We start from the raw sequence: 24,413 nt of genomic DNA on the forward strand, positions 1-24,413 counted from the left end.
GACTTAAGCGTGGCAACAGCAGTGAGGTTGGCTTAGGATTGGGCAGTGTTTCATTCTGCTGTGCATAAGGTCGCTATGAGTCGGTACCGACTCGATGGCTCCTAACAGCAACAACAACAAGCTTAAATGTTCCCGGTGTCCTCAGTTTCTCACAGCTCCATTTCAGCCTCAGAGCCCTGGGCACTGAGGTTTGCATGGTCCACCACCCACTGAACTAATTGTTCCCATGTATCTTCGGGTTTCTTCATTCTTCTTTGCTCTGGACAGCGAGCAACTAATAATTGCACCTTAGCCGTCCTGATCATGAGCTTTCAAGACCTCAGTGGCAACCACCAAAGTAGGATCTAGAACGTTGTCTGTGCGGACTTTGCTATTCCAGTTGCGCTTGGTGTCCCGAGACCATAGTCTTCAACGTGTTTGATTATGGCTGAGAAGTTTTTGTAACTTTGCCCCTGTATGTTTCACCACATTCATGGATGTATTTGCAGCAAAGGTAAATACAGCTGTAGCGCTATCCTCTGTAAAACCTCTATATACGCCCACTCTCTGTCTCAACGAGTCTATCCATGAATCTAGTCTATCCATGATCACTGTTATTGCAGGCTTGTGCATACAGCAATATTTATCTTTCTCTCGCTTTTTTCACGGGCCCACAAGTCGGTTTCGACTCCTAATGACCCCGTACAGGGTTTTGATGGCTATACATTTTTATGGGAGCAGAAAGCCTCACAGTGGTTGGTGGGCTTGAGTTGCCGAACTACTGACCTTGTGGTTTTTAGTCCGGTGCTTATCCTACTGAGCCACCGCACTTGATTTTAAAGACATTTCATTGAATGTTAGGTGAAAGTTTTTGCGCAGAAAATTCCATTTGAGTTTTTATGCGGCTTGTTCCTTGACATTGGTTACAGTTTCCAAAACGTGTCAGCATTCTCATATTTCTAATTTTTTTGTGGGTTGTGATTTTTTGTCCTGTTTCCTTTTCATATTCACTTTAGGGCACATGCTGACTGGGGCCTCATGGTTGGTAATTTAATGGAGTTGAGTACTCGTGATTGCGGTTGTTAGTTTTCATCCAGTCTACTGCATGGATGAAAGGGTACCTCAAGGAGTAGCTTATTAAATTCAAACAGCATCTTAGGACAATCTCCTCGGGGATTCCTGTAGTCTTACTGGGTCTTAAGTCTGATCCTTTTGTAGTAATTTGAGTTTTGGTGTACATTTCTCTCCTTTTAATCTAGGACCTTCTCTCGTGGCTCTGATCAGAACAGTTGGTAGGGATAACCAGGCACCGTGTGGTTCTTGTGTTAGCAGGCTAATTGAGGCCTTGGTTCCCATGAGCTATTAGTCCTGCGGGCTAGTTTTTTGTTTGAGCCTTTGCTTTCTTTCCTTGTCTTTTGTTCTAGATGAGTAGAAGACATTAGTTTTATTTTAGACGGCCACTTAAAAGCATTTAAGGCCCCAGACCCTATGTTCTAGAATAGTCCTGCTTCTAGCCTGTGCCAGACACTTACTTAGTGGTTTTATGATTCTCGTTTCTTTCCCCTTTCAGCCTCATTTCCTCAGCTGTGGAATAGGAGTGATGGTGGGGTTGTCTCATAGATGGGGGTGAGGGCTAAGTGGGGTGTTTCCTGTAAAGGCCCGTAGTCCCACCGCAGGCACACAATGCAGGGCAGATGGAAACAGTATCTAAACCTTGCCCCCCTGCCCCTGGTTTGGCCTCCCCCACAGGTTCCAAGTTAAGCACACATAAAGGAATGGAAACAAAAGTCCCTAAAGCCCCTGACCCTGGGAGAGTTCAGGCTGCTGGGATTCTTGGGAGTTTCCCCTAGTGTCCCTCGTGGCAGGGCGCTCGGAATGGTCGGGTGATATGGGGGAGTTGGGGGATCAGAGCTTCTCAGACTCCACTGTGGGTGCAGATGCCCTAGGAATCCCGTTCCAACACGTTCTAACCAGGTCCATGTGGTGTCCAGCCCAGGGTGCCAGTGCCCCCAGGTCTAGGGACCCCACCAGGCATGGCTGTTCCTAGCATTGGCGGGCTTGAGAAAGCCCAGATGGCTGGGCCCTGAGTTCCTGAGTCTGTGACTCTGGGTGGGGCCCGAGAATCTGCATTTCGAACACATTCGAAATGTAAATCACGACACTCGTGTAGCTGTTGCTGCTGCTGGTCCGTCGACCATACACTGAGAACCAAAGCAGAATCTTGCTCACCACATCTGAAGCGGACCCTCCAGGCCCAGGGGAACACTCCTGTGTGGGGTGGGCAGAGTCGTCCCCCCACCCCACCACACACACACACACACACCTGGCTGAGATGCCCTGAGCTTCCTCAGAATGCCCTGCTTTGTTTGGAATGGGCCCCACTGGTCCATCAGGCACCCTTGTGACCCTGATACCCAGGATTGGGGTCTAGAAGAGTCGGCGGCTACACTCCTAACCCGTGCCATCTTGCTTTGCAGCGCCAGCAGACCCCACGAATGTCCCAGCTGTGGAGCATGCCAGCACACCAGGCCGGAGCCTTTGCTCCCCAGAAGACCCGGGCACCCCACACTCCCAGCCACCGTCTCCGCTGCCCCGTCATCGCTCGAGCTGCATGTCCCCAGAAGACCCTCGTGTTGCGGGGGCACATGCGTGGGCGGGTCCTGGGCGAATGTCCCGCTCTGCCAGCGACCCCACCTCATGCGCATCTAGCTCTGCAGGTAAAGCCGCCTTGGCCCACCTGTGTCCCTGTGGGCTCACCTGAACTCACCCTGGCGCTGCAGGCCTGACGCAGTGTCTTCACAAAGCCCAGGCCGGCCTTGGGACCCCGGCCCTGGGACTCCTGCTCAGGGGCTAGATTGGGACTGTCATCTTGATGTCAGATTCCAATTTCACATCACAGAATGCTGGGCCGAGTCTGGAGATGGTGATGTCCTCCAGTGGGGGACGAGGGCCTTGAGGGTTTAAGAAGACTGAGCTCACAGAGTCTGCAGGCCCAGGCAGGTTCCATGAATCTCACCGGCCTATTACTGCAGGCTCTCCCCATCATTTAGCCTTTCCTGCACCCAGGACTCACCTTAACCGATATACTTAATGCAAATACCGGTACCAGGCCAGCTGTGCAGCCCTGTCAGGCATGGTCATGGCTCAGTACCAGTGTTAGGTGGGTAGGTAGGAGGGTTAATACAGGTATGGTTTAAACTCCAGGTCCTGGCACCCTGGGCAGAGCTTCCTGTGTAGCCTGGGGCTTGAATGGGACTCACCCACCCTGCCTGTTAGAGTGGACAGTTCACTGCACCCTGTTAGGGCCAACGCGTTGTCCTCCACGCTCCCATTCATGCATGTAGTGTGAAGGACTCAGGCATTTGTGGGCGCTCATGGTCCACGCGTGAAATTCATGCTCAGAACCATGACGTTTTTGGGATGAGAATGAAGACAGCTGTGGTTCGATGCCACTGTGAAATTGGCCCCAAGCCCGTTCCTGCATCTAGCCCCAGTTCCCTGACGCTGTCTCCTCTGCACCTAGTAGACTGCAGTCTGTTACTGGCATGTCGGACAGTGAGCAGAGCTACACGAGTGTCGTGATTTACATTTGTGTGGGTGCATGTCAACTCTGTAGCTATCTCTTGCGTTGTCAGCGATGGGAGAGCTAGTGCGATTTCGTCAGTAATCCTGTCCCCCTTGATAATGTGCTCATGGAATTATCTTTCTGACGAAGGTGACGCCGCTTCCCATAGTCCCTTGTGCATTCGCGATATGGAAGCAGGAATGTCCCAGACAGTGCGAGGGACTGGTAAGACAACTTATTTTCTAAAAACTTTGCACAGCTGACACCTGCTGTACAAATACCTGTGCGGTGACTCATGGGTCGTTTACTGTGTTGTTTTCAAATCCAGTTTCCCCTGTGTCCCCAGGAATGGGAGGAATCCAACTCCTTGGGCTGGAAGAAGAGCATTTCCCTTCTCTCTGGGTGGAAACCTACTAGGGGCTGTACCCACTTTAATGCACATGTGGTTGCTAATATAACTTTATTGATTAGCGTCTGTTTTGAAGTAGATTGTTGCTGTTGTTGTGTGCCATGGAGTCGGTTCTGACTCATAGCGACCCTGTACAGGGTTTCCGAGGCTGGAAATCTTGACGGGAGCAGAAAGCCTCATCTTTCTCCCGCGAAACAGCTGGTAGTTTCGAACTGCTGACCTTGAGGTTAGCAGCCCGATTCGTAACCACTATACTACCAGAGCTCCTTCCCCACTCTATTCCAAAATCTATCCCAGTGGAGAAGCAAAGGGTTTTTAAAAAAACAAACGATTACTCATGTGGAATTGCTGAAGTTTGCGCAATGCCACCCAAAGTGCCCCAGGCTACCCAGAGTGTGTTCACTTGGTACAACTTGAAACTCAGTGTGGACAAGTCTTTCCCTGTCTGATTCCTGGCGAGTTACTTACAACTGCCTGCCCTGAGCTGGCTTCTTACTGAGGTGCCAGCAAGCCAGTGGTTTACAGTGTAATGGTCAACGGTGGTGGTCAGGACGAGGGGCTGGTGTCCCTGACCTGGTCTCTGAACTTTGAACTCTGGTGGCTGTCACATAGGTGGGAGGCCCTTCTGCTGTGTGGTTACACAGCAAAACGTCATTGGACTAATGATAGCTGAGAAAGGTCCCTCTCAAGTGGTCAGCTGCACAAGGGTATGTGGGAAGAGGCCTTTTTTGCCAGGGGATTCCAGTGGAGAAGTAAACGGGAGAGATGCCCTGTCCTGGCCTTCACCGACTGGCCTTGCATTTTGCCCTTTGGGAGACTGGTCCAATGATGCAGGGCTGAGGGGGGCCAGGCTGCCCAGGGAAGGAGGGGGCCAAGAAGCAGTCTCAGAGCAGAAAGCTAGTCCTAAGCACAGTTCCACGTGCCTTTTAGAGAATATCTGCTCGTTTTCAACGGTATCTTTCCCTTTCTTACTAGTTCCCACGTCTTACTCTGCTGAGGCTTGTCAGCAACGACTTTGCCCACCTGGTGAACAGAGTGCTGCCTGGAAAACCGAGCAGCAGTTCAAGCCAGAGTCCTTGCATCCTCTGTCCAAGCAGCGCCCTCACTCTTTGGTGGACAGCCACGCCTACACGGACACCCGCGTGTTGGTAGCTAAGTTCCTGGAGCACGCGCACGGTGCCCTCCCTGCTGAGGTGCGCCACGTAGTGCGCGCCATCCGCTCGGTGGTTGCCTCTGATGAACACCGCGCTGATGACACCATCCGTAGTGCCAGCATTCTAGACCAGGTGTGAGGGAACGCAGGTCTGCTCACCGACACGGGCAGCCTGGCGCCACAGACGTTCTTGCCACCATCAGTGATCTTGGCAGAGGACACGAGATCGGTGCGCATCACTGAGCGTCTGAGGCGGACTGATCCCTTTTCTCTCTGTGATCCCGTTTCCTACCTAACCCAGAACACAGGAAAATGTTCTCACTGCACAGTGATGCTGCAGTTTGATCGGTATGTGCCACCTTGAACTCCCACGACAACTATGATTACAGTGTCAGGTGACATTCCTGTCACTTAAAGACATTACCAAAAGCAGCTGCCCTCACGTGATTGTCTCACGGCATCCCCCGTGTGTGCAGAACAGGACTGTGTTCCACCGGATTCCAGACTCTCCACGTCCAGAAGCAGACTGTTCGAGGTTCCTCTGGGTGGGTTTGAAATCTCCAAGCTTTCAGTTAGTGGTTGACTGTTTGAAGTATTTTTGCATCCTCCCCACTCCCAGAGTCATCAAAAGTGGGACTTACCCCCACCAGTTTAGTTTCTCGCTAAGTGGGTGGGTCTGCCGTAGAAGGAGACCGTTTCCATATATAGCTTGTCACTTTATAATTAAATCTTCATTATAAGTCTAACTGTAAAGGAACTAGGTCATCCTACCACAGAACCCAACTTGGTACCCTCAGGGCTTCGGGGCTGATGTGCAAACAAGCCATCGTACAATCTTGGACTCCTGGAGGCCTGGCCCCACCCAGGAAGTAGAGACCAGGTGACTGACGGAGAGCCTGTCACCTGGTCTCCCAGACCTGCCTTTCTCAGCTGTCTGTGGAGCCCCTCACCCCCACTTTCTCTCTGAGTTCTCTGTTGCCTCCCCTGTATTAAGTGCCATCGACTTGGTTCCGACTCATGGTGACCCTGGATAGGGTTTCCAAGGAGCAGCTGGTGAGTTTGAACCGCTGACCTTGGGGTTCAAACTGACTTGGCAGTCCAGCGCATGAACCCCCGCGCCACAGCAGGCCTCCCTTTCGTTGACAATTTCTCTGTAGTGGTTCTACTGTCCCTAGGGTCACTATGAGTTGGTATTGACTCAGTAGCGGTGGATTTGGGTAGGAGGGAACAGAAATTTATCATTACTTTTTGTTCCATATTCATAAGCACCTAGTCCCCCACTCATCTGGGAGTTTCCAGTGTATCTGGCCCATGACCCCGAATGGTCTCGTGTGACTTGAGGTCTGAGGGCATGAGGCCATCTCTCTGGGACATCTGACTTTCTACTAAGTGCAGTCTCAGATGACCCAGTGCGGCTTCTCTGCAGCCAGGCTCAGCTGCACTGCAGAATGGAGCTAGTCATTTGTTTTCGTAAACACACCCAGTGTGTTGGCAATGCAGAAGCACCAGCCCACCCCTTTTCTGAGATCACCACTTGGCCCCCTGACCCCTCATAGGCAGCTGGTTCCCGGCAGCATCAGGTCAGGAATGCACGGGACTAACTGGCCAACCAGGAGCCAGCAGCTCGCAGCATCCTGGGCCTCTTGAGCAGCACTCCTCTGAGAGCTCAAGGTCCAACCAACACCCCCAGTGCTCCGCTGCCGCACCTGTTCTGCCTCCTCCTGTCAGGACCCCTATCCTCCGCCTCCTACCCCGCTAGCTAACATGCTGCTCTGGGGGGGAGTGGGTAGGATACCTTCCAGCCCGGCTGCCTGACCCGTCTCCAGCCCGGTAGTGGTAGGAACTGGGGTGTGGCGGTTTGACCAACTTCACAACGGCATAGCTTTATGAACACTACTTGGTCAGCGCCTCCCAGAGGTTGCACCACCAGCATAAAACCAGAAATCAGGCCTTTACACCCCAAACCCTAACTTTACCGTGAGAGTCATCCAGGAGGTGAACAAGATAAAGTTTTTCAGACTACCTACTACGAGGCAAACATATTCTCCAATTGTTCTCCAGTGAGGATTTCTTAAGTCACGAAAATCCCAGTCCCTTTTGCAGGTAAAATCAGAGGCTTGGAACCTGAGCATTTTCTGAGTCTCTGGGCAGGGAGCCAAGTTCCTCCTGCTTTAGGCCGCGAAGTGGGTTTGAGGTGACCACATTCAGGCAGCAGGCGGCACACAGCCATGACCCTGAGAAGGAACCATAGTTCTCAGAGCTGGCTGTACTTTGTTTTCATCCCCGTGGGGGGTGGAGGACTACTCAGGGTCAGGCTTGTAGTCTTACAGGCTCCCCGCCTGGCCCTGTGCGCTCTCTGGCCGCCTCTGTAGTCTGCAAGTTGGGCGCATGCCCTCCCCAGGCTCTGATTACCCAGAGGCATGGTACTGACCACTCTGGACCCTCTGGTTCTGAGATGCTTTGCCTCCCACACCTGTTTTGTTTCTGCTCTCATACTACCTCTACCAAGCAGATGCAGAAACGACCTGATCTCGTCCTGCTGGGCTAGACCCTGGCCTTCTGCTCTTAGAAGTAGCGCTGTTTGGGGTGATGGTGGGTGAGGCTCAGCCCTCCTCAGCACCCCAGGGTCGCACGGGCACCAAGAGGATTTTTGCGTTCCAGCCTCCCAGGAAAGGTCCTGAGAAGAAAGCGGCAAGAGTGACAGTCACCAGGAAATGGTTGATGGTCTGATCTTCCGGTCCTGACACCCCAGCCAGCTCAGGAGCACCCTGGGCCAGGTGTTTCAGCAGGGCAATCATCTCTCTGTTCCCCCAGGTGCCTGGGCCCATTTCCATGGTCTGATACCTGCAATGGCTGCCCAGGGCTGTTCTGGAGACGATGTCCCAGCCGGCAGTTGCCATTCCCCCTCAGTGTCAAAGCCTTCACAGGTCCAGGAAGGTGGTCTCCACAACAATGCCCACCTGAAGCATGAACGCCTGTCATCAGACTCTGCATAGTACTCCGGGGGCTGCGGGATACTGAGATGGGTGAATCCTAGACCCTGACTCTGTGGTAAACGAAGCGAGGAAGGTACGCTGTTCACAAGGCTATAGGTCTTCAGTAAGCCTGAAGACAATCATACAAGCGAAATGCTTACAACAAATTAATGAAAAGCTCATTTCAAGCGCGCCCCTCTGCCCCCACTGTTATTGATCCGCTAAAACAGAATTTATAGGAAATTGTTTTCAAGCCACAGGAGAATTGTTTGTACAACTTGAAGGCTGTATTTATTTAATATACCTCAAAGTGTTTTAATAATCAGTGTTTTAATAAAAAGTATTTCTGACACTGGTGTCCCTGGGGCTCATTGGCTGAGTGGGGGGTTCTGCAGCACGTGGCCGGGAACTCACACTGGCCTCCCTCCTGTCTGTATCCGCACATCTCCCAACAGTAAGAGGGCAGGGCACAGGGGCTACCCTGCTGCTAGGACAGTTGAGGGCTTCTGGGAGTCAGCTCCATGCCCTCCCTTTGATTGAGATTTTTTAACAGGGAGTATTTTGTGGAGAAACCCTTACCCTCCTCATGCCTCGCTTGCTGTGGCCTTCCTCTCTGGAACCTGTTCCTCTCCCAACATTGCTAACACAGCCTGAATCACCCCCCAAGTGAGGAGCATTCTTACCTAGGTTCCCTGCCCCCAACCCTGCCGACTCTGAATTACAAACATGTACATGGGCCCTGCAGGCACACACCCCTTGGCTTTCCCTCTCATTTTTATTTTTTATTACCCACGCTGGGGGCCACGCTGGGCTAGCAGCTTTCTTGGGAAAGTGAAGCGCTGTCTTCTTCTCCATTCTCTAGCAGAGCCAGGGAAGGGGGAAGGAAGGAAGGAGAGTGTGTCCAGGCACACGCCCCCAGGCTGCCCACTTTGTCAGCAAGTTTCCGATTGCACACCGTTCTTTGGGCCTTCATCAGATACTCAGAATGCTCATGAGTTCTGAACTTACAGCCTTTAATTCACGGGGGCAGGGCAGGGAGCAGATATGCTCTTGTTGGCCTGACTTGCATCCCAGGCTGTGTCAGAAATCGTGGACTGAGGTGCAGGTCACTTAGATGTAGGGCTGACACAATTTTTCAAAAATTAGACTGAAAAACTAATACTTAAATTCCATTTTTCTACAATTGTTTTTGAAACCCCCTTGTAGTAAGGCCCAAGACAAAGGGCCCTACTTTCTCAGGGTTCCCAGGCTGGAACATCCCCGGAGGCGTCAGATCAAAGCCCGTTCCTCCCATTCCAGGAGGCACTGAAGTCACTGGCCACAGAGGAAGGCAGCTTAGGTATATGCATGCGCACTCACTCATCCTCATTCACGCCATGGCTCACATGCATGAACCTCTGGCAGAGGTGACTGAAGTTGCATCCCAGAGCTGTGAGTTCACGTTCAGTCTTCCAGCAGGGTGGATGGTGAACCTGGCACCATTGCATATACGTGCAGCTGCTCCGGGCAATGAGAGTCTGACCCATGCGCCGGAACCACCACCCTCCGCCGCCCTCATGGGGGGCTCACAGAGCAGCTGCTACCAGAAGGCCTCCTTGTAGAGAGCTGCCTGTACAAGCGTGGGGTCAGAGGCACGGAGGGCATCCTCCTCAGTGAACAAACCAACCACAGGGACAGCTCAGCATCAAACTTCATTCAGGTTTATTAGCGATATTAGCGAAGTCTTCCTAAAGTCAGCTGCATGCAACACACTCCTTGGCTACAGTAAATCCTACAGCTTTAGTTACTGCATGGTAAGGCTTCTTAAATCACAGTGTATTCTTCACGGCCTGGGCCAAAGAAAGGGACTCCAGAGAAAATGACAGCAGTTAACATTGACCTCTAATGAACCTAACTAGACTATGTGTTACGTGAACCACACACACACACTAATACTGTTGTTGGGGACGGCGCTCTGCCCGCCCGCCCACTGACACGGAACACTCGCTCCCCGGGGAATGGCAGCGGTTGGTGGTGGTCTCCGTGTTGGAGTGAGTTTTTGCAGGGCAGCGGAAGTGTGGATATCCATGTGCAGGTAGAGATTTTAGGTCCAGAGCACAGACAGCAGACTGTTCCTCGGGTCCCTGGGAGGAAGGACCGGCTGCCCCCACTGTGTGGTGGAGGGGGTATATAGGTAGGGACTTGAGTAGCGGTCATGGTCATAGGTTCTCTGGAGGAAACTCTTTAGTCTAAAGGACAATTTGTCAGAATTAAAGTCAAAAACAGTGGCCCTTGGTGTTTAACTCGGAACACCTTTCTTGTTAAATAATGACAACCAGTCACATGTTCCCAAACTTTAATCACAAGTCACCCTGTGGGCTGTGCTGTCTACGCTCAAGGGAAGTGGCAGGCTCTGTCTATTTGGGACCAGTAGGGAACTGGAGGGTCAGTCCCAGCTTCCCCTGCAGCCCCTTGTCCTCACTTCCATCTGTGGGACACTCAAATCCACTACGGCTTCAAGGAAAAAAGATACACAGTGGACACCACAGAGTGGACACAACACCCTCGTCAGTTTCTATGAGCAAACAGTTCAGAATGTGGCAAGATTCTTGAACGTACTACAAAGGTTTTGTTTCAGTGATTTCTCCTTTGATAGAGATGTCCCCTCATTTTTGGGAAGAACAAAAAAGATGTATGTGGGGGCACACCTCCAGGGCAGCCTGAGTCCTTGCAGGCTGTGGGCGGGTCAGACGGACTTCTTGGCCTCTTGCTACAGACAGCTGCCCGGCTGTGGCGCTCCTTCGGGGCTGTGGCCTAGATGTAGAGAGGGGTCTCCTGACCTGTGAGGAGCCGGAACATGGCTGCCGGCATCGTCTTCATGTGGATCTGTCAGGGCGGAGAGTGGGCTGAGCACAGGGCCATCGTGAACCTCCCTACCCTCCTGCAGCTAGCCTCATGGGAAAATCCAGAGTCCTTCGGAGTCAGAGCAAGTGACTCATTCATGTGCTCCGCTGAGAGTTTGGGTTCCTGGGCTACCCAGACCCTTCCCAGTGTCTGAGTGGTACCACTGCTCTGGAAGGGTACAAGGCACCCCATCCAAATGACCTCCCACTATCTCTGATGGAACCGTGTAACTCCTCAACTAGCCCAAAGGAGAAACGCTCCAGTCCCCATCAAAACTCCAGAGGGAAGAAGAAAGGGAGAAAAGCAGCTTCACTTCTCCCTCTGTTTCTGCCTGTTCCCCCTAGGGCCCCTGGGTCCCTGCTCCAACTCCCATGAAGGGCCCTCCTTCTATCCTCACAGTTCCTTCCCCTCTGCCCCAAGACCTTTTTTCAAACGCACAGCGTACCCATTGCTTCCCTGCCTAAAACTGCCAACTCTTCCCAAGGCCTCAGAGTAAGCACCAGTTCCTCACTGAGGCATTCTGAACAGTCTTATCTGGCAGCCTTCTGGGGTCCCCAGGTCTGACCTCGCTGGCCCCTCTGCCCACTCCAGTGGGGCTGTCTTGCTCCACCTGGAACTCTGGCCTGCCTCTGTTTCCCTGACAGCTCAGCTTCAATGGTACCCACACTCCCTCCTAGTCTCAAATCTCCCCTCTGTCTTCTCACCATCTCCTCCTTGTTTGTTCCTTATGATGCACCAACTTTGCCCCAAATAGAAATTCAGCTGCAGCTTCATGCCGAGAGACCAGGTTCCCTTAGAGAACTCGCTTAATTTTCCATTGCCCATAAAGACTTCTACAGCCAGCCCCCAAGCGTATACAGAGAGAGCCCTCCACAAGACAAAGCTAGGCCGAATCTGCCGGACCAGCTTAGGCTAGGCCTATAGCCCCTGGGCTTTCTCTACCGTGTTCCCATCACTCTCCAGCCTTCTAGGGCAATAGTGGACCTCTTCCAAAAGCATCCAGCCCCGGCCCCTGACAGCTGGGGTGGGTCTTTCCCTGCAAAAGTCCAGCTGGCCCACGAGCTGCTGGAAGGTACAGCTGGTCAGTCTGTCCTTCCTCGGGCAAACAGGCTTTGGGCAGATCTGACCAGCCCGGACACGGAGCAAACCAAAATGTCCAACAGGCACAGATGCACTTTTGTATTTGTCCTGTCACCGTGAGTCCTACCTCCCACCCCACACTCCAGCCCCAGGAGACCTGTGATCAGCTCAGTTTAGACATTAGCGCTTCCATCACCCCTAGAATGCCTTTTTCTCTTAGAAAAGTCTCTGTAGTTCCTCAACCTGAAACACAACACCCCAGCCAAGACTCCTCAAAGCTACAGGTCTTGTTTATCAGTGAGTTTAGGAGGCCTGGCCAAGGGAGAGGCCTGCTACACGTAGCCTGGCTGCTTTTGCACATCTTTGAACGTCAATTCATCTCCGGCTCCTAAGACAGGGAAACATTTTCTTTGTTCCCAGCTGACTGCACTCAGTTGGATTCTTCAACTGTGTATAGCTGATCACCCCATTTCCACTTTAAGAAAACTGGGTTCTCCTTTCTTAGAAGCCATTTAAGAGGCTACAGGTGTCCACCCAGCCCCCTTCCTCCTCCTGGCCGCCACAATCCAGAGAGCCCTGGGGGCTTCACAAAGCATGGAGCAGGTTTTCAGAGTCTCCACAATTAGGGTCTAAATGGCCAAGCCAGACCCTCACCCACTCCACAGACTGCAGTCAGAATCCATCCCGTCTTCCCTCATCTGCATCCACCAGAGAAGTGCTCACAGCCACTGGTCTACTAAAACTACACCCTGCTCCCCACATCCTCAGAATCACCCCAAACAAGCCACCTAGCATCGATGCTTTTCACACAGCCCCCTCCCAAGCCCCCCCTTGCAGCCTCGCCTTCTGCACTGTTACCAACACCTCTCGCAGGGAGACAAATAACACATCCGTGTTGCCAACTTCCTTCACAACTCTACACACACTTCTGCTCACATGTACACATCATACAGATAGCCACACATTCATATGGCCATACTCATACACAGACACATATATACACACACACACATCTACACACATATACATGAATATACACACATCAGTCACACATGCGCTCACCCACACATTCGTACTGCCACTCTCCCTAACACACAGACACGTCTCCACACACATTCACCCCCTGTCACATGTACACAGACACACCATCATTCCCACGAATACCCATACCTACACTCTCCCTCTCCTACATGCACACCCATACACTCACAAGACACACATACTCCCTCTAGTGCTGAGTGAGGCGGCCTTCCGATGTCCTGTGGCTTTGCCCGCTGGTCCCTTGTTTTTCACCCTGAATTCATGTTGTTTACTTGTGGGCTCCCTAATCAACACTGTGCCCCCCACCCCTACCCTGTACCTTCCTTGTCCATCCTCATGCTGGCCCTAGGCTGACAGCAAAGAGCAGAAGGGGAAGTTCTAAGTAAGGAAGGCAGGAAAGGGCCAAGCAGGCACAGCAGAGCCCAGTCTTCCATGAACCAGGGTCCATAGGCAGTCAGCACTGTGGACACTTGGGTCCCGTATGCAGGTCAGAACAATGGAGATTTGGGTCCCATATGCAGATCAGTACAGTGGAGAATTGGGTCCCATATGCAGATCAGTACAATGGAGAATTGGGTCCCATATGCAGATCAGTACAATGGAGAGTTGGGTCCCATATGCAGATCAGTACAATGGAGAGTTGGGTCCCATATGCAGGTCAGAACTATGGAGGGTTGTGGCCCCACGCTGAGCATGCCCGAGTCAGTTTCAGAAACATCTGATGACGAGGCTCTGTCTGGCTGCCTTTGTCCTCCTCTCTGCTGAGAAGTCTGGCCACACAGTTACATACAGAAGTAGAACCAACAAGCTAAGTGCAACCTGCCAATCTGCTCATCCGGTCTTGGGCATTCCCTGGTGGGGACGCTGCCTGGCCAGCTCTATTGCTCCCCAGTCCCCTCAGAAGGGCAGACTTTCTCCAGACTGATGACTTTCCTGAGCACACCACACACCCCTGATATGGGCCCAGATGGCCCTGGAGACTCAGACCTTGGTCCCAAGAAAGGAAACGGGCGTTCTTACCTCTCCCACGGAGTTGGACAAAGCTTGGACTATCTTCTCATGGGCTGTGGCCACAACGCTCTGCCCATTGATCTCGATGATGCGGTGGCCAACGCGTACGCCACCTCGCTCGGCGATGCCTCCTCTCATGAGGCTGCATATCTAATGAGAAACAACAGGTTAGCACACACGTACCTGCCCCACAAACCAGACACTCAGATACAACCCCAAAGATGGGAGGAGATAAATTAATCCTACAATGGAAAAACTCTTCCATGACAAAAAACAATCACAAAAGTGAAGGCCATGGTATGTGGGAGAAGTCTCTGGACCCTCAGAACCCTACAACCAACAGCCATAGTGCCATCTGCCGCCCCACCCCACCCCCAGGAGCTGGGGTCCCTCCAGAGCCTTGGTCCCGTCATTGCCATAGAGTGTGCAATGTTAGTAAAGGGACAATTAACGCACTCAAGAGGGCATAGGGTCAGAAGCACATATTTTAGAAGATGCTCTGGGGGTTGCATTCTACAGCTCTTTAAAGCAAAGCCAATGACCATCCCCACTTCACAAGGGACAATGGTGAAGTGATGATTGAACCATGTGACAAACACAAGATTGAGAAAATGATGCCTGAGCACCTGTGGTTGGTTCCACGCACTTGTGAGAGTCACAAACTGTCAAGACATTAGCCAAGGTAAGCTTCATCGTAGACACTAATGAAAGGGACAGACTCCAGGGGCCAGGAGCTGTTTGCTTATGAAGAGCAGGTGGGGTATGGCTTGGTGGAGGCAGGGACAGCCTCTTGTGGGGGCTCCCTGGAAGCAGCAGTGGACCTTGAAGAACCTCCAAAAGGAGTAGGAACATCACAATACACATTCTTTTCCAGTGCACATGGAACATTCTCCAGAATAGACCGTGTGTTAGGCACAAAGCAAACCTCCGTAAATTTATAAATATCAAAATACTACAAAGCATTTTCTCAGACCACAATGCTTTAAAATTAGAAATCAACACTAGGAAGCCCAAGGAAATCAAGCCAAATACATGGAAACGGAATAATACCCCACTGAAAAGCTACAGGGTAGTAGAAGAAATAAAACATGAATTCACAAAGTTCCTAGAAACAAATGAGGATGAAAACACAACATACCAAAATCTCTGGGACACGGCCAAAGTGGTGCTGAGAGGACAATTTATTGCAATAAATGCACACATCCAAAAAGAAGAAAGCACCTAAACCAACACATTAACAAAAGGAGTAGGGAAGAAAGCACCATGGTGGGGATTTACTTGAGAGGGCCAGCGAAAAGAATGTGTGAGGAAGACTTAGACCTCCAAGTAACTACCCCCCTCCATGTCACCAGGCCTGCAGCCATCCTGACCGGAGACAGAGTCTAGTCTGTAGAGGAATGGGAGGCGAGGCTCTATGTGGAAGATGGCCCAGCACCATAGAATGAAGAGATGGCATGATGAATGGAAACCACCTAGGGGATGTAGTGAACGTTTTCATTCTGAACTTGCATTCAAATTCAGTGACTTTTCTCTAAGCCCATCACCTGAGTAGCATTACTATCCCCAGGCTCCCAGACAGGTATGACAAAGGGTCTTTGGCGAAGCTTACTTGCCCAAGACAAGAAACAGCTGGGTTCCCCTTCACACTGAAACTCAAAGGGAACGCACAAGCAATCTTACACGCTTGCTGGTGATCACTCTGGTCTACTTGTGAGTGGAAGTGGGGAAATGCAGCAATAAAGACCTGGGCTGAGTTTCACCATGATCCACTGACATCTATTGACTGACATCTCACCTTAAGATGAGACAGAGAAGAGGAAGTGTTGGCCAGTCTGAAGTTAAGGGAGACGTGTGAATTCCCGAGTCCATGGATACTGACCTAGCCACTGGGGGCTAGAGTTGAGAGTGAAGTGGTCAGTTGGTCTGGAGTGGAAAGTCCCAAACTTCCAGACAGTACTCATTTGACCTAGCTTGGATGACTAGCCGACCAGAACTCAACCAGATGATGATAAAGACATTTGATACAGGGGGGCAAGCATAAATTGCAACAATTTGATGAACTGGACCTTTGCGTATGGATGTTACTCAAAATTCCAACCAAAAGGGAAGGACTCTTCCTATCAAGGATCAAGCTTGTCTTCTCAATACACTGGGTTAACAGGGACAGGCAACTAAGACATTGGCTATCAAAAATGGGGGGTGTAAAGGCACGAAGTGGCTGGCTTTGCAAGCTTTCATGAATGTTCTTAGTTTCAGAACAAGGGGTAAGGTAGAATCCCCACTGAATAGTTTCCCCCTTGTCCAGATGGGTCTGGTGAAAGGGAATGGGGAGGATGGGGATAGGATTTTATGAATCCAACTCTGAGTAACTGTTATCATGACTAATCGCAATTGCCACAACTGTAAATGCAGAAGATGTGAAACTAAAAAGGGGGGTGGCATAGTTAATCTTTCATTCCAGGAACAGAGGACCCTAGGACCATCAAGAGGGAAGAGCATGAGTGGAACATAGGATCCTAATCAGAAAAACGGTGACAGCAGAGACGAAGGCAGAGGCGATGGCATGGAGAGATAGAGCAGCTGAGGACTCTGGGCCCATGGACTGAGACAGGCAGTGTGCCTGCAGGCAGGAGGCTGGCTTACAAAATGTGCCCTTTGGACGTTTAAATGAATATATATTTTCTGTGTGGCATGTGCCCATCAAAATAAATAAAAGGGAAGGGATAACGTCAATACTGTTATCTGATGGTGCATGGAAGGGATTATAATCATTACAATGAAGCAAAATATTGATTTGTTGAATGTAAAACTGATGATCCAGCCTGTAAACTTTCACTCAATTCACAATAAAAGCTTAAAATTTTTTCTCAATTAAGAAAGAAAAAATGAAATGGTTGGGTTTTTATCTGATCTGCTATAGCAAAACTAAACAGCTGCCAAGTTTTTGCTATGCACACAATGAACAATTACACCATGTGACTCAGCACAGAAATGCAAACTGAAGCCTGTACACCTATATTCTTTGCAGCACTTTTCACAATAGTGAAAAGAAAAAAACTAAAATGTCCAAAAACAGATGAATAGAGAAAGAAAATGTAAATACAGACAATGGAATACAATTCAGCCATATGGTAAATGAAGATCTGATGCAGACCACAGCATAGGTGAACCTTAGAAACATCATGCTGAGTGAAACCAGTCTGTATGATCTCACTTATATGATATAAGCAAGTCTCTAGAAATCAATGTTTTTTAAGCGGTTACCAGGGAAATAAATGAGGGGTAAGAGGAAGCTTTTGCTTGGGGGTGGGGGTGGAGGGAGGAGGCAATGAGTTGATGTTAATGGTGGTAGAATAATTTGGGAAAGGTTAGCAAGAACAACTCCATGTAGAAATATGAGCTTGTTTTGTAGCATATAATTTCACCATGTTAAAAAACCAGAATGGACAATCAAGGACCACCCAACATTCTGAGCAAAACCTTTCGCAAGAAAAAGTAGTGAGCGAAGCAAGCAATTAAGCAGATAGAAAAGGTCATACACAGAAGACACTGAAACATGGGCACAACCGTCAGTCAATCAATCAATCAATCAACCACTCAATCAATCGATGGTCTTAGAAAGAAAAGCAACAGTACTGCATTTATAAAACTAGAACATAATTTTCCAAGAGTAAGGAGGAGTTCCTGAGTATTAAATCAGCAGTCAAAGAAAAATTCAACAGAGAATATGAAATTCTCAAATCATCAAACCATTATGATTTGAAGGTCATGAATTTCCAGATTGAAAGTTCTGACCTCAATGAATAACTAAAGACATGTGTCAAAGCATATCCCCATGACATTTCCTGACCCTGGGGACAACGGGAAGAGCCTACGAGTCTCCATTTAGTATAAATGAATTACATACAATTAATGACGAATCAAAGTGTAGCCATCTCTTAACAACAGAACTAAAAGTCAGAAGACAAAGGATACAACTTTAAAAGTCCTAATTGAAAATTATTTCCTGTCTTGGTTATCAAGTTCTGCTAAAACATAAATACCATAAATGGATGGTTTTAACATAAATTTATTTTCTAATAGTTTTTGTCTGTTACTATATGCTGTCAAGTCGGTTTTGACTCACAGCGACCCTGTATAGGGTTTCCAAGGAGTGGTTGGCAGGTTTGAACTGCAGACCTTGTGATCCATTTGCGTATCTTATAGAGCCACGGCCAAATTTTTTTCTCTTTGAGTTTCTGCTTCTGGGAAATCTTAGATCTCTCTTTCCTCATCACTGTTTCATTAAACGTGTTTCATCTCTTTTAGACATCAAAAGAGACAGACTTAAGATATATCCTGCACTCATCTGACCTCAGTAACATAACTAAGATGGTCCATTTCTAAATGGGATTATAAACACAGTCATAGAGGTTAGGATTTATAACACATAGATTTGGAGATGCAATTCAACCCAGAACATTTCCATCTTAGAATTTTATACCCAACCAACTGATCATTTAATTCTAGAAGGGTAGAAAAAAGAGATTTTTCCAATAGGCAAAGGCTCAGGAAGTATATCTCCTTTTATGTTCTTTCCCAAGAAGTACTGAAGAAATTGTCCCACCCAAATGAGGGCATAAAACCATGAAAGACCTGGGAACCCCAGACCCAGGGCATCTAACTTAGAAAAATGGTAAAGGGAATTCCCTGAGGGCATTAAAGAGAAATCAGATGAGGAGCCCTACAGAAGGACTCATGAGAAGGACCCAGCCCAGAATGGAGCAGAAAAATGGGGGATTTCATCAGGTAAATCTCCAAGAGAAAACACAAGCAAGGTTTATTCACTGAGGAATTTGAAAGTCACACTGGTGAGTGTGGTGGTGGTTATGTGCCGTGGAGTCGGTTCCGACTCACAATGGTGGTGGTGGTGCTTATGAACCCGACTCATAGAAGAGGCACATTAATGACGGGTGCACAGAGGAATTCATTTCGAGATAAATTAATAGGTGCACAGAAGGATTAATTTAAAGATTAATAGGTGCAGAGCAGCTACTGTTACCCTAACAGACATTATACAAGTCACCTAGGATTTAGGAGATGGAAGAAATAGAATATTCTATGAGCACGGCCTCTGCAGGAAGGAATGGGAATAGTGACTAGTGAAGAATATTGAATATACCATGGAATACCAGAATATGAACCAATCTGTCCTGGAAGAACTATAGCCAGAATGCTCCTGTGAAGTGAAGATGGTGAGACTTCATTTGGCATACCTTGGACACGTTATCCGGAGGGACCAGTACTTGGAGAAGGACATCATGCTTGGTAAAGTAGAGGAAGCCTATCAACAAGATGAACTGACAATAGTGGTTCCAACAACGGACTCAAACATAGCAATGGTTTGGAGGATGGCATGGATGTGGGCAGCATTTCGTTCTGTTGTAGATGGTGTGGCTGGGAGTCAGAACCAACTCAACAGCACTGAATAACAGCAGCAGCATAGAAAAGCGAGCAAATGAGACAATTATTGCCTCCTGAGTTGCCCCCAATGTTATCGCCCTTCTTTTCCTAGCGATAGAGTTGTATCTGAGCTACAGTTGCCAGGCCAGCCGTTTCCCAGCATCCTTGCACTATCTGTGGCCATGTGACCAAACTCTTACCAAGTGAGCCCAACTGATGTAGAAAATCTCTTGCCCTCTTGCTTAAGGGGAAAGCTCTGGCTTTGGGCCTCTCTGCTCTTTTCCAGTTTCGGCTGACTTGAATGGTAACCTGACAACCTTGGATGTTATATGTTGAAGATGGCCCGACTGCACTGTGTGTGATGGACTTGCCAACAATCTGGCAATTCAGCCCTCGACTGCTCCAGGCGAGAGACATACATGTGCAGTTTGGGTCTCCTCGTTAGAACAGCTACCATTACCCTGATTAAAACATTCTACGAGTCACCTATGAACAAACTCTTACAGAGACACATGAATGCAGATGCTGAATTGCGTGATTCAATGTACGGTCATGGTGTGAGAGGTATTGGTGAGGAGTAGAAAAGCAAGGACATGAGAGGTGCCTACAACTGAAAACCAAAGAGATTGCAGTTAGAGGAAGTGACTGAGAAGACGGAAGAAGCAGAAGATTCTGTGAGTCACTTGGCAGCGTGGACTCCGGAGGGAGGAATGGGAAGCAGGTAAGAGTGGGCACTGCTGGATTGCACTGTAAGTACTTACAAAAAGCACTTTTTTAAAAACCAAAATTTTTAAAGAATTCAGTCCTTAGCCCATAATAAACACTAAATGGCAGGAGCGATCATCAAGAGAAGTAGACAGGAAGTCACTGATCCTCCATCTTATGGCAGAGGAAGCAGCTGTCTCTCCTGGCCAAGTCCTCTCTAAATAATACCCACAAGTGAGAAGCCAACAGCAGCAGGCGGACTGTCCACCGCCGCCACCACAGGCCCCTCAAATTGAGAGAGAAAAGCACAGGGCTTTGGACTCTCAAGATAAAACTCTTTCAAGCCCCCAAGCTAGGGACTGCAGACACCTGCTGCAGCAGAGCTCCCACCCCTGTCCCAGTTCCCCCAAGCCCTCCTCAGCCTCCTGCACGGCTTGGGAGTCCTCACGGTGGGCACTCACAATTTCATTCTGACAAGCCGCAGCTAAGGTTTCCTCTCCCAAGGTTGTGTTCCTGGGGATGGCCTCCCTTCCTTTATAATTCTTGCACTTGACACTGAGCATGACCAAACAGTCAAATGTTCAAGAGTTAAGTCCTCTTCCCAATGATCAGACCCCTTCTCAAAAATGCATGCAGACCTTAGGTGGAATCCTGAGGCTCATCTAGAACCTTCTGAGATGGAACACTCCCCCTTGAAAGGACATGAAGACCAGCCTAGAGCAGCTAGAGGAACAGAAGCTATGTCCTGAAAAAAAGATCAGCAGGAAAAATCAAAAACAGTAATGGCAGTCTGATTGACTACTACAAGAATAAGCAAGCTGTTCACTGGGGAGCCATCAAGGCAAGCAATCAAGTCCCTTCAGGGCAAACCCCTCTCACAAGACTCAAATTCAAAAGGGAACACATGAGCAGACATGTAAACTTGCTGGCGACTGCGCTGGTCTACTTGTGAGTGGAAGAGGGGGAAAGGCAGCAATGAAGATATGGGCTGAGTTTGACCATGTTCCATAGACTCCCGTTGACCTGGAGATGAGAGAGAGAGGAGGAAGGGCTGGTTGGGCCACAGTGTGGCGAAACCTGGGGACTCCTGAGCCTATGGACAAGGACATAGCCACAGAGCGCTAGTGCTGAGAGTGTGTGTCCAGCTGATATGAAGTGGGGAAGATGCAGAAGAATGCCCAAACTTGCAGATAGTACCCACTTGATATAGCTTCAATGGCTTGATGATCAGAACTCGACTAGAGTAAAATAAATAAATTAGATAAAAGAAACAGGTGTAAATTGCTACAATGTGTGGGGAAATGTAGAACCCCCACTGAATAGTTTTCATCTAGTCTAGATGGGTCTGGTGAAAGGAGATGGGGATAGGAGTCATTTGATTCAATAGTGAGTAATTGTTATCATGACTAATTGTCAGCTGTCACAACTGTAAAGATAGAAGCTTTGTAATAAAAAGAGGGGAGTAGTTAATCTTCCATTCCAGGAATAGAGGACTCTAGGACCATCAACAAAGATGAGGAAAGATGGGGATAAGATTCTTATGATTCAATAGTGAATAATTGTTATCACGACTAATTGCAACTGTCACAATTGTAAGCGTATAAGTTTTGTAACAAAAACAGGGACGTAGTTAATCTTACAGTACAGGAACAGAAGACTCTAATACCATCAAGGGAGAAGAGCACAAGCAGAATTTGGGACCTTATTCAGAGAAGCAGTGACAGCAGAGATGGAGGCAGAGATGAGGACATGAAGAAAGAGAACAGCTGAGGACTCTAGACTCATGGAAAGAGAAAGGCTGTGTGTTGGCAGCCAGGAGGCAGGCTTGCAGAATGTGCCCTTTGGTGGTTTACATTATAATATATTCTGAAGTGTTCTTGTGTACATCCCCCACCCCACCCCACCCCCAAAAAACAAAGAGGGAATACTGTTGAATGATGATGCACGGAGGAGACTTATCATTGCAATGAAATGTTGAGTGTAAAACAAATGTTCTCCCATGTAAACAATCACTCAATTAATAATAAAAACTTTAAAAAAAAAAAGAAGAAGAAGAAAGAAACTGATGGGTCAGGGGAGAGAAAAAAAAGAGAGAGAAGAACATATGTGGAACTTGGGACCCTAGAGAAGCAGCAACACCAGAGATGGAGGCAGAGATGATGGCATGGAGAGACTGAGCTGCTGAGGACTCTAGACTCGTTGAAAGAGAAAGGCTGTGTGCTGGTGGCCAGGAGGCAGGCTTGCAGAATATGCCCTTTGGTTGTTTAAAGGATTCTATATTTCTCCACGTTTTTGTGTACATCAGAAAAACAAAACAAAAAAAACACAAATAAGCAGAGGGAATAGAAGCAAATACTGTTCACCAATGATGCATGGAGGGGATTGTAATCATTGCAATGAAACAAAATAGGATAGGTTGAGTCCAAAACTGATGTTTTCCCACGTAAATTACCACTCAATTCACAATAAAAGCTTTCATAAAAACAAACAGAAAAAACTCACGCAAAAGCACCAGGTGGCTACTTTCCTTGGAGAGCATGGGATCTGCAGCTCTGATGCGTTTATGGAGCTAACACTCCTGATGGCATTTGTTTGTTAGGTGCCATCAAGTCAGTTTCCACTCATAGTAACCCATGCACAACAGAACATAACACTGTCTGGTCCTGCGACAGCCACACAATTGCTGTGTTTCAGCCCACTGCTGCGGCCACTGTGGCCATATGTCTCCTTGGGGGCCCTTCCTCTCTTTTCCTTACCCTCCACATGACGTCTCTCCAGGAACTGATCCTTCCTGATAATATGTCCAAAGTATGAGAGATGAAGTCTCCTCAACCTCACTTCCAGTCAGCATTCGGACTGTACTTTGTCCCAAGTTACAAGGGATAAATCCGGTCTGTGGACCTGGCATGGCCCAGGCCTCCTGGTCTGTGGCCCAGCAGAGCCAGGCTGACAACCTGAAGGCAGTGAAGGGGAGGGACCAGGCCTCTGGGCCCCAGGCCTGACTGCCCATCAAAGCAGACTGATGCTTCCCTTGCCTGGGTCCTGTTCCCCACTCTGTCCAATAGGAATTCACCCACCTGAACTCCCCTTGACAGGGTGAGAAGGAAAAAAGAGAGGAGAAACCAAACTAGTCTGACAACCCTGGCCGTGCCCTGTGTAATGTCTACTTGCAACAAAGAGGCAGAGTTGGCACATTCCAATGGCCACACGAGAGGGCCAGCCTGGGCAGGGAGTGCATGGAGGCAGTCAGAGGTCTGGTCTGTGCCTCTCAGCGCACTCCACCCATCGGACCTCCCTGCCTCTTCCCCCAGGGACTTGTGGCCCACATGGGTAAGGGGCTGTTCAAAAGAGGACCAGCAGCGCCTGCTCTGCTTCCGTTCCTACTTCCTGTCCCTTGAGAGGTCTGTTTCTCTTATCAGAGGGAGAACTTAGAAAGCGAGTTACCGCCTAATGGGACCCTTAGGGTCTAGAGCTACCCAAGCAAACTCCACTATGTTGGGGTAGGAGGGTTGTCAAGCCCAGCGTAGCCTAGAGGAGGGGAGATGGTGGTCAGTCTGCCTGTTGAGGCTCTGGAACAACAGCCTGCCTGTGTCAGCCAGGCCACACTCAGAAGACACGCTGCTCAAAGGCCTCTCCAAGCCACGTGCCCTGTCTGGACTCTTTCCCAAGGACAGCTGGCAGGAGGGACAGAATGTTCCACCCTGCCCTGCTTGTCCTCTTTCTCAGGGCCCACTGACCACAGGCCGTTCTGGGCACCACCACGAGATCCTGCCTACCAGTTGTTTTGACTTTTGCCTGCCATGGATACGCAGGACTTTCCTAACTGCCCACATGTTTATGGACGCAGTGTGAGGACCACGGCCACCCCGCCCTGAGCCAGGACCCCTCTCTTGCTGCTTGGACAGGGGCCATGGCGCCTGGGCCTGGGGTTCAGGTAGAGAGAGACAGCTGGGCTCCATGACTACTTTCATCCAAAAAGGGGGTACAGGCATCTTGTCTGATAATGACTAACTTCTTCACAGAATTTAAAGGTCTTTTGTTTCAAACATAATTGGATCTCATTGTTGTTAAGTGCTGTTGAGACAAACTTGTAGTGACCCTGTTTAGGGTTTCCCAAGGAGCCCTAGTAGCATAGTGGTTACGAGTTGGGCTGCTAATCCCACAGTCAGC

At 49.3% G+C, this 24,413-nt stretch overlaps 2 protein-coding genes across 3 annotated transcripts in view; one reads left to right on the forward strand and one right to left on the reverse strand.

The window, feature by feature from the left end:
• Positions 1-5,245, forward strand: part of FAM189A1 (family with sequence similarity 189, member A1) — a 150,570-nt gene extending 145,325 nt beyond the window's left edge. The window contains exons 9-11 of the mRNA XM_006872159.1: positions 2,457-2,696; positions 3,695-3,769; positions 4,929-5,245. Of these exons, the coding sequence (XP_006872221.1) occupies positions 2,457-2,696; positions 3,695-3,769; positions 4,929-5,245 (632 nt within the window). The remainder of the gene's footprint in view (positions 1-2,456; positions 2,697-3,694; positions 3,770-4,928) is intronic.
• A 5,620-nt stretch (positions 5,246-10,865) lies between these two features.
• The window catches only part of APBA2 (amyloid beta (A4) precursor protein-binding, family A, member 2), a 114,293-nt gene continuing 100,745 nt past the window's right edge, over positions 10,866-24,413 (reverse strand). For both annotated transcript variants that reach the window (XM_006872141.1, XM_006872142.1), the window contains 2 exons: positions 14,106-14,246; positions 10,866-10,946 (listed from right to left, as the gene is read on the reverse strand). In XM_006872141.1, the coding sequence (XP_006872203.1) occupies positions 10,875-10,946; positions 14,106-14,246 (213 nt within the window). In that variant the 3' untranslated portion in view covers positions 10,866-10,874. The remainder of the gene's footprint in view (positions 10,947-14,105; positions 14,247-24,413) is intronic.

This window comes from Chrysochloris asiatica, unplaced genomic scaffold (genome assembly GCF_000296735.1).
Source record: "Chrysochloris asiatica unplaced genomic scaffold, ChrAsi1.0 scaffold00184, whole genome shotgun sequence".
In the NCBI taxonomy this organism is placed as follows: Eukaryota; Metazoa; Chordata; class Mammalia; order Afrosoricida; family Chrysochloridae; genus Chrysochloris; species Chrysochloris asiatica.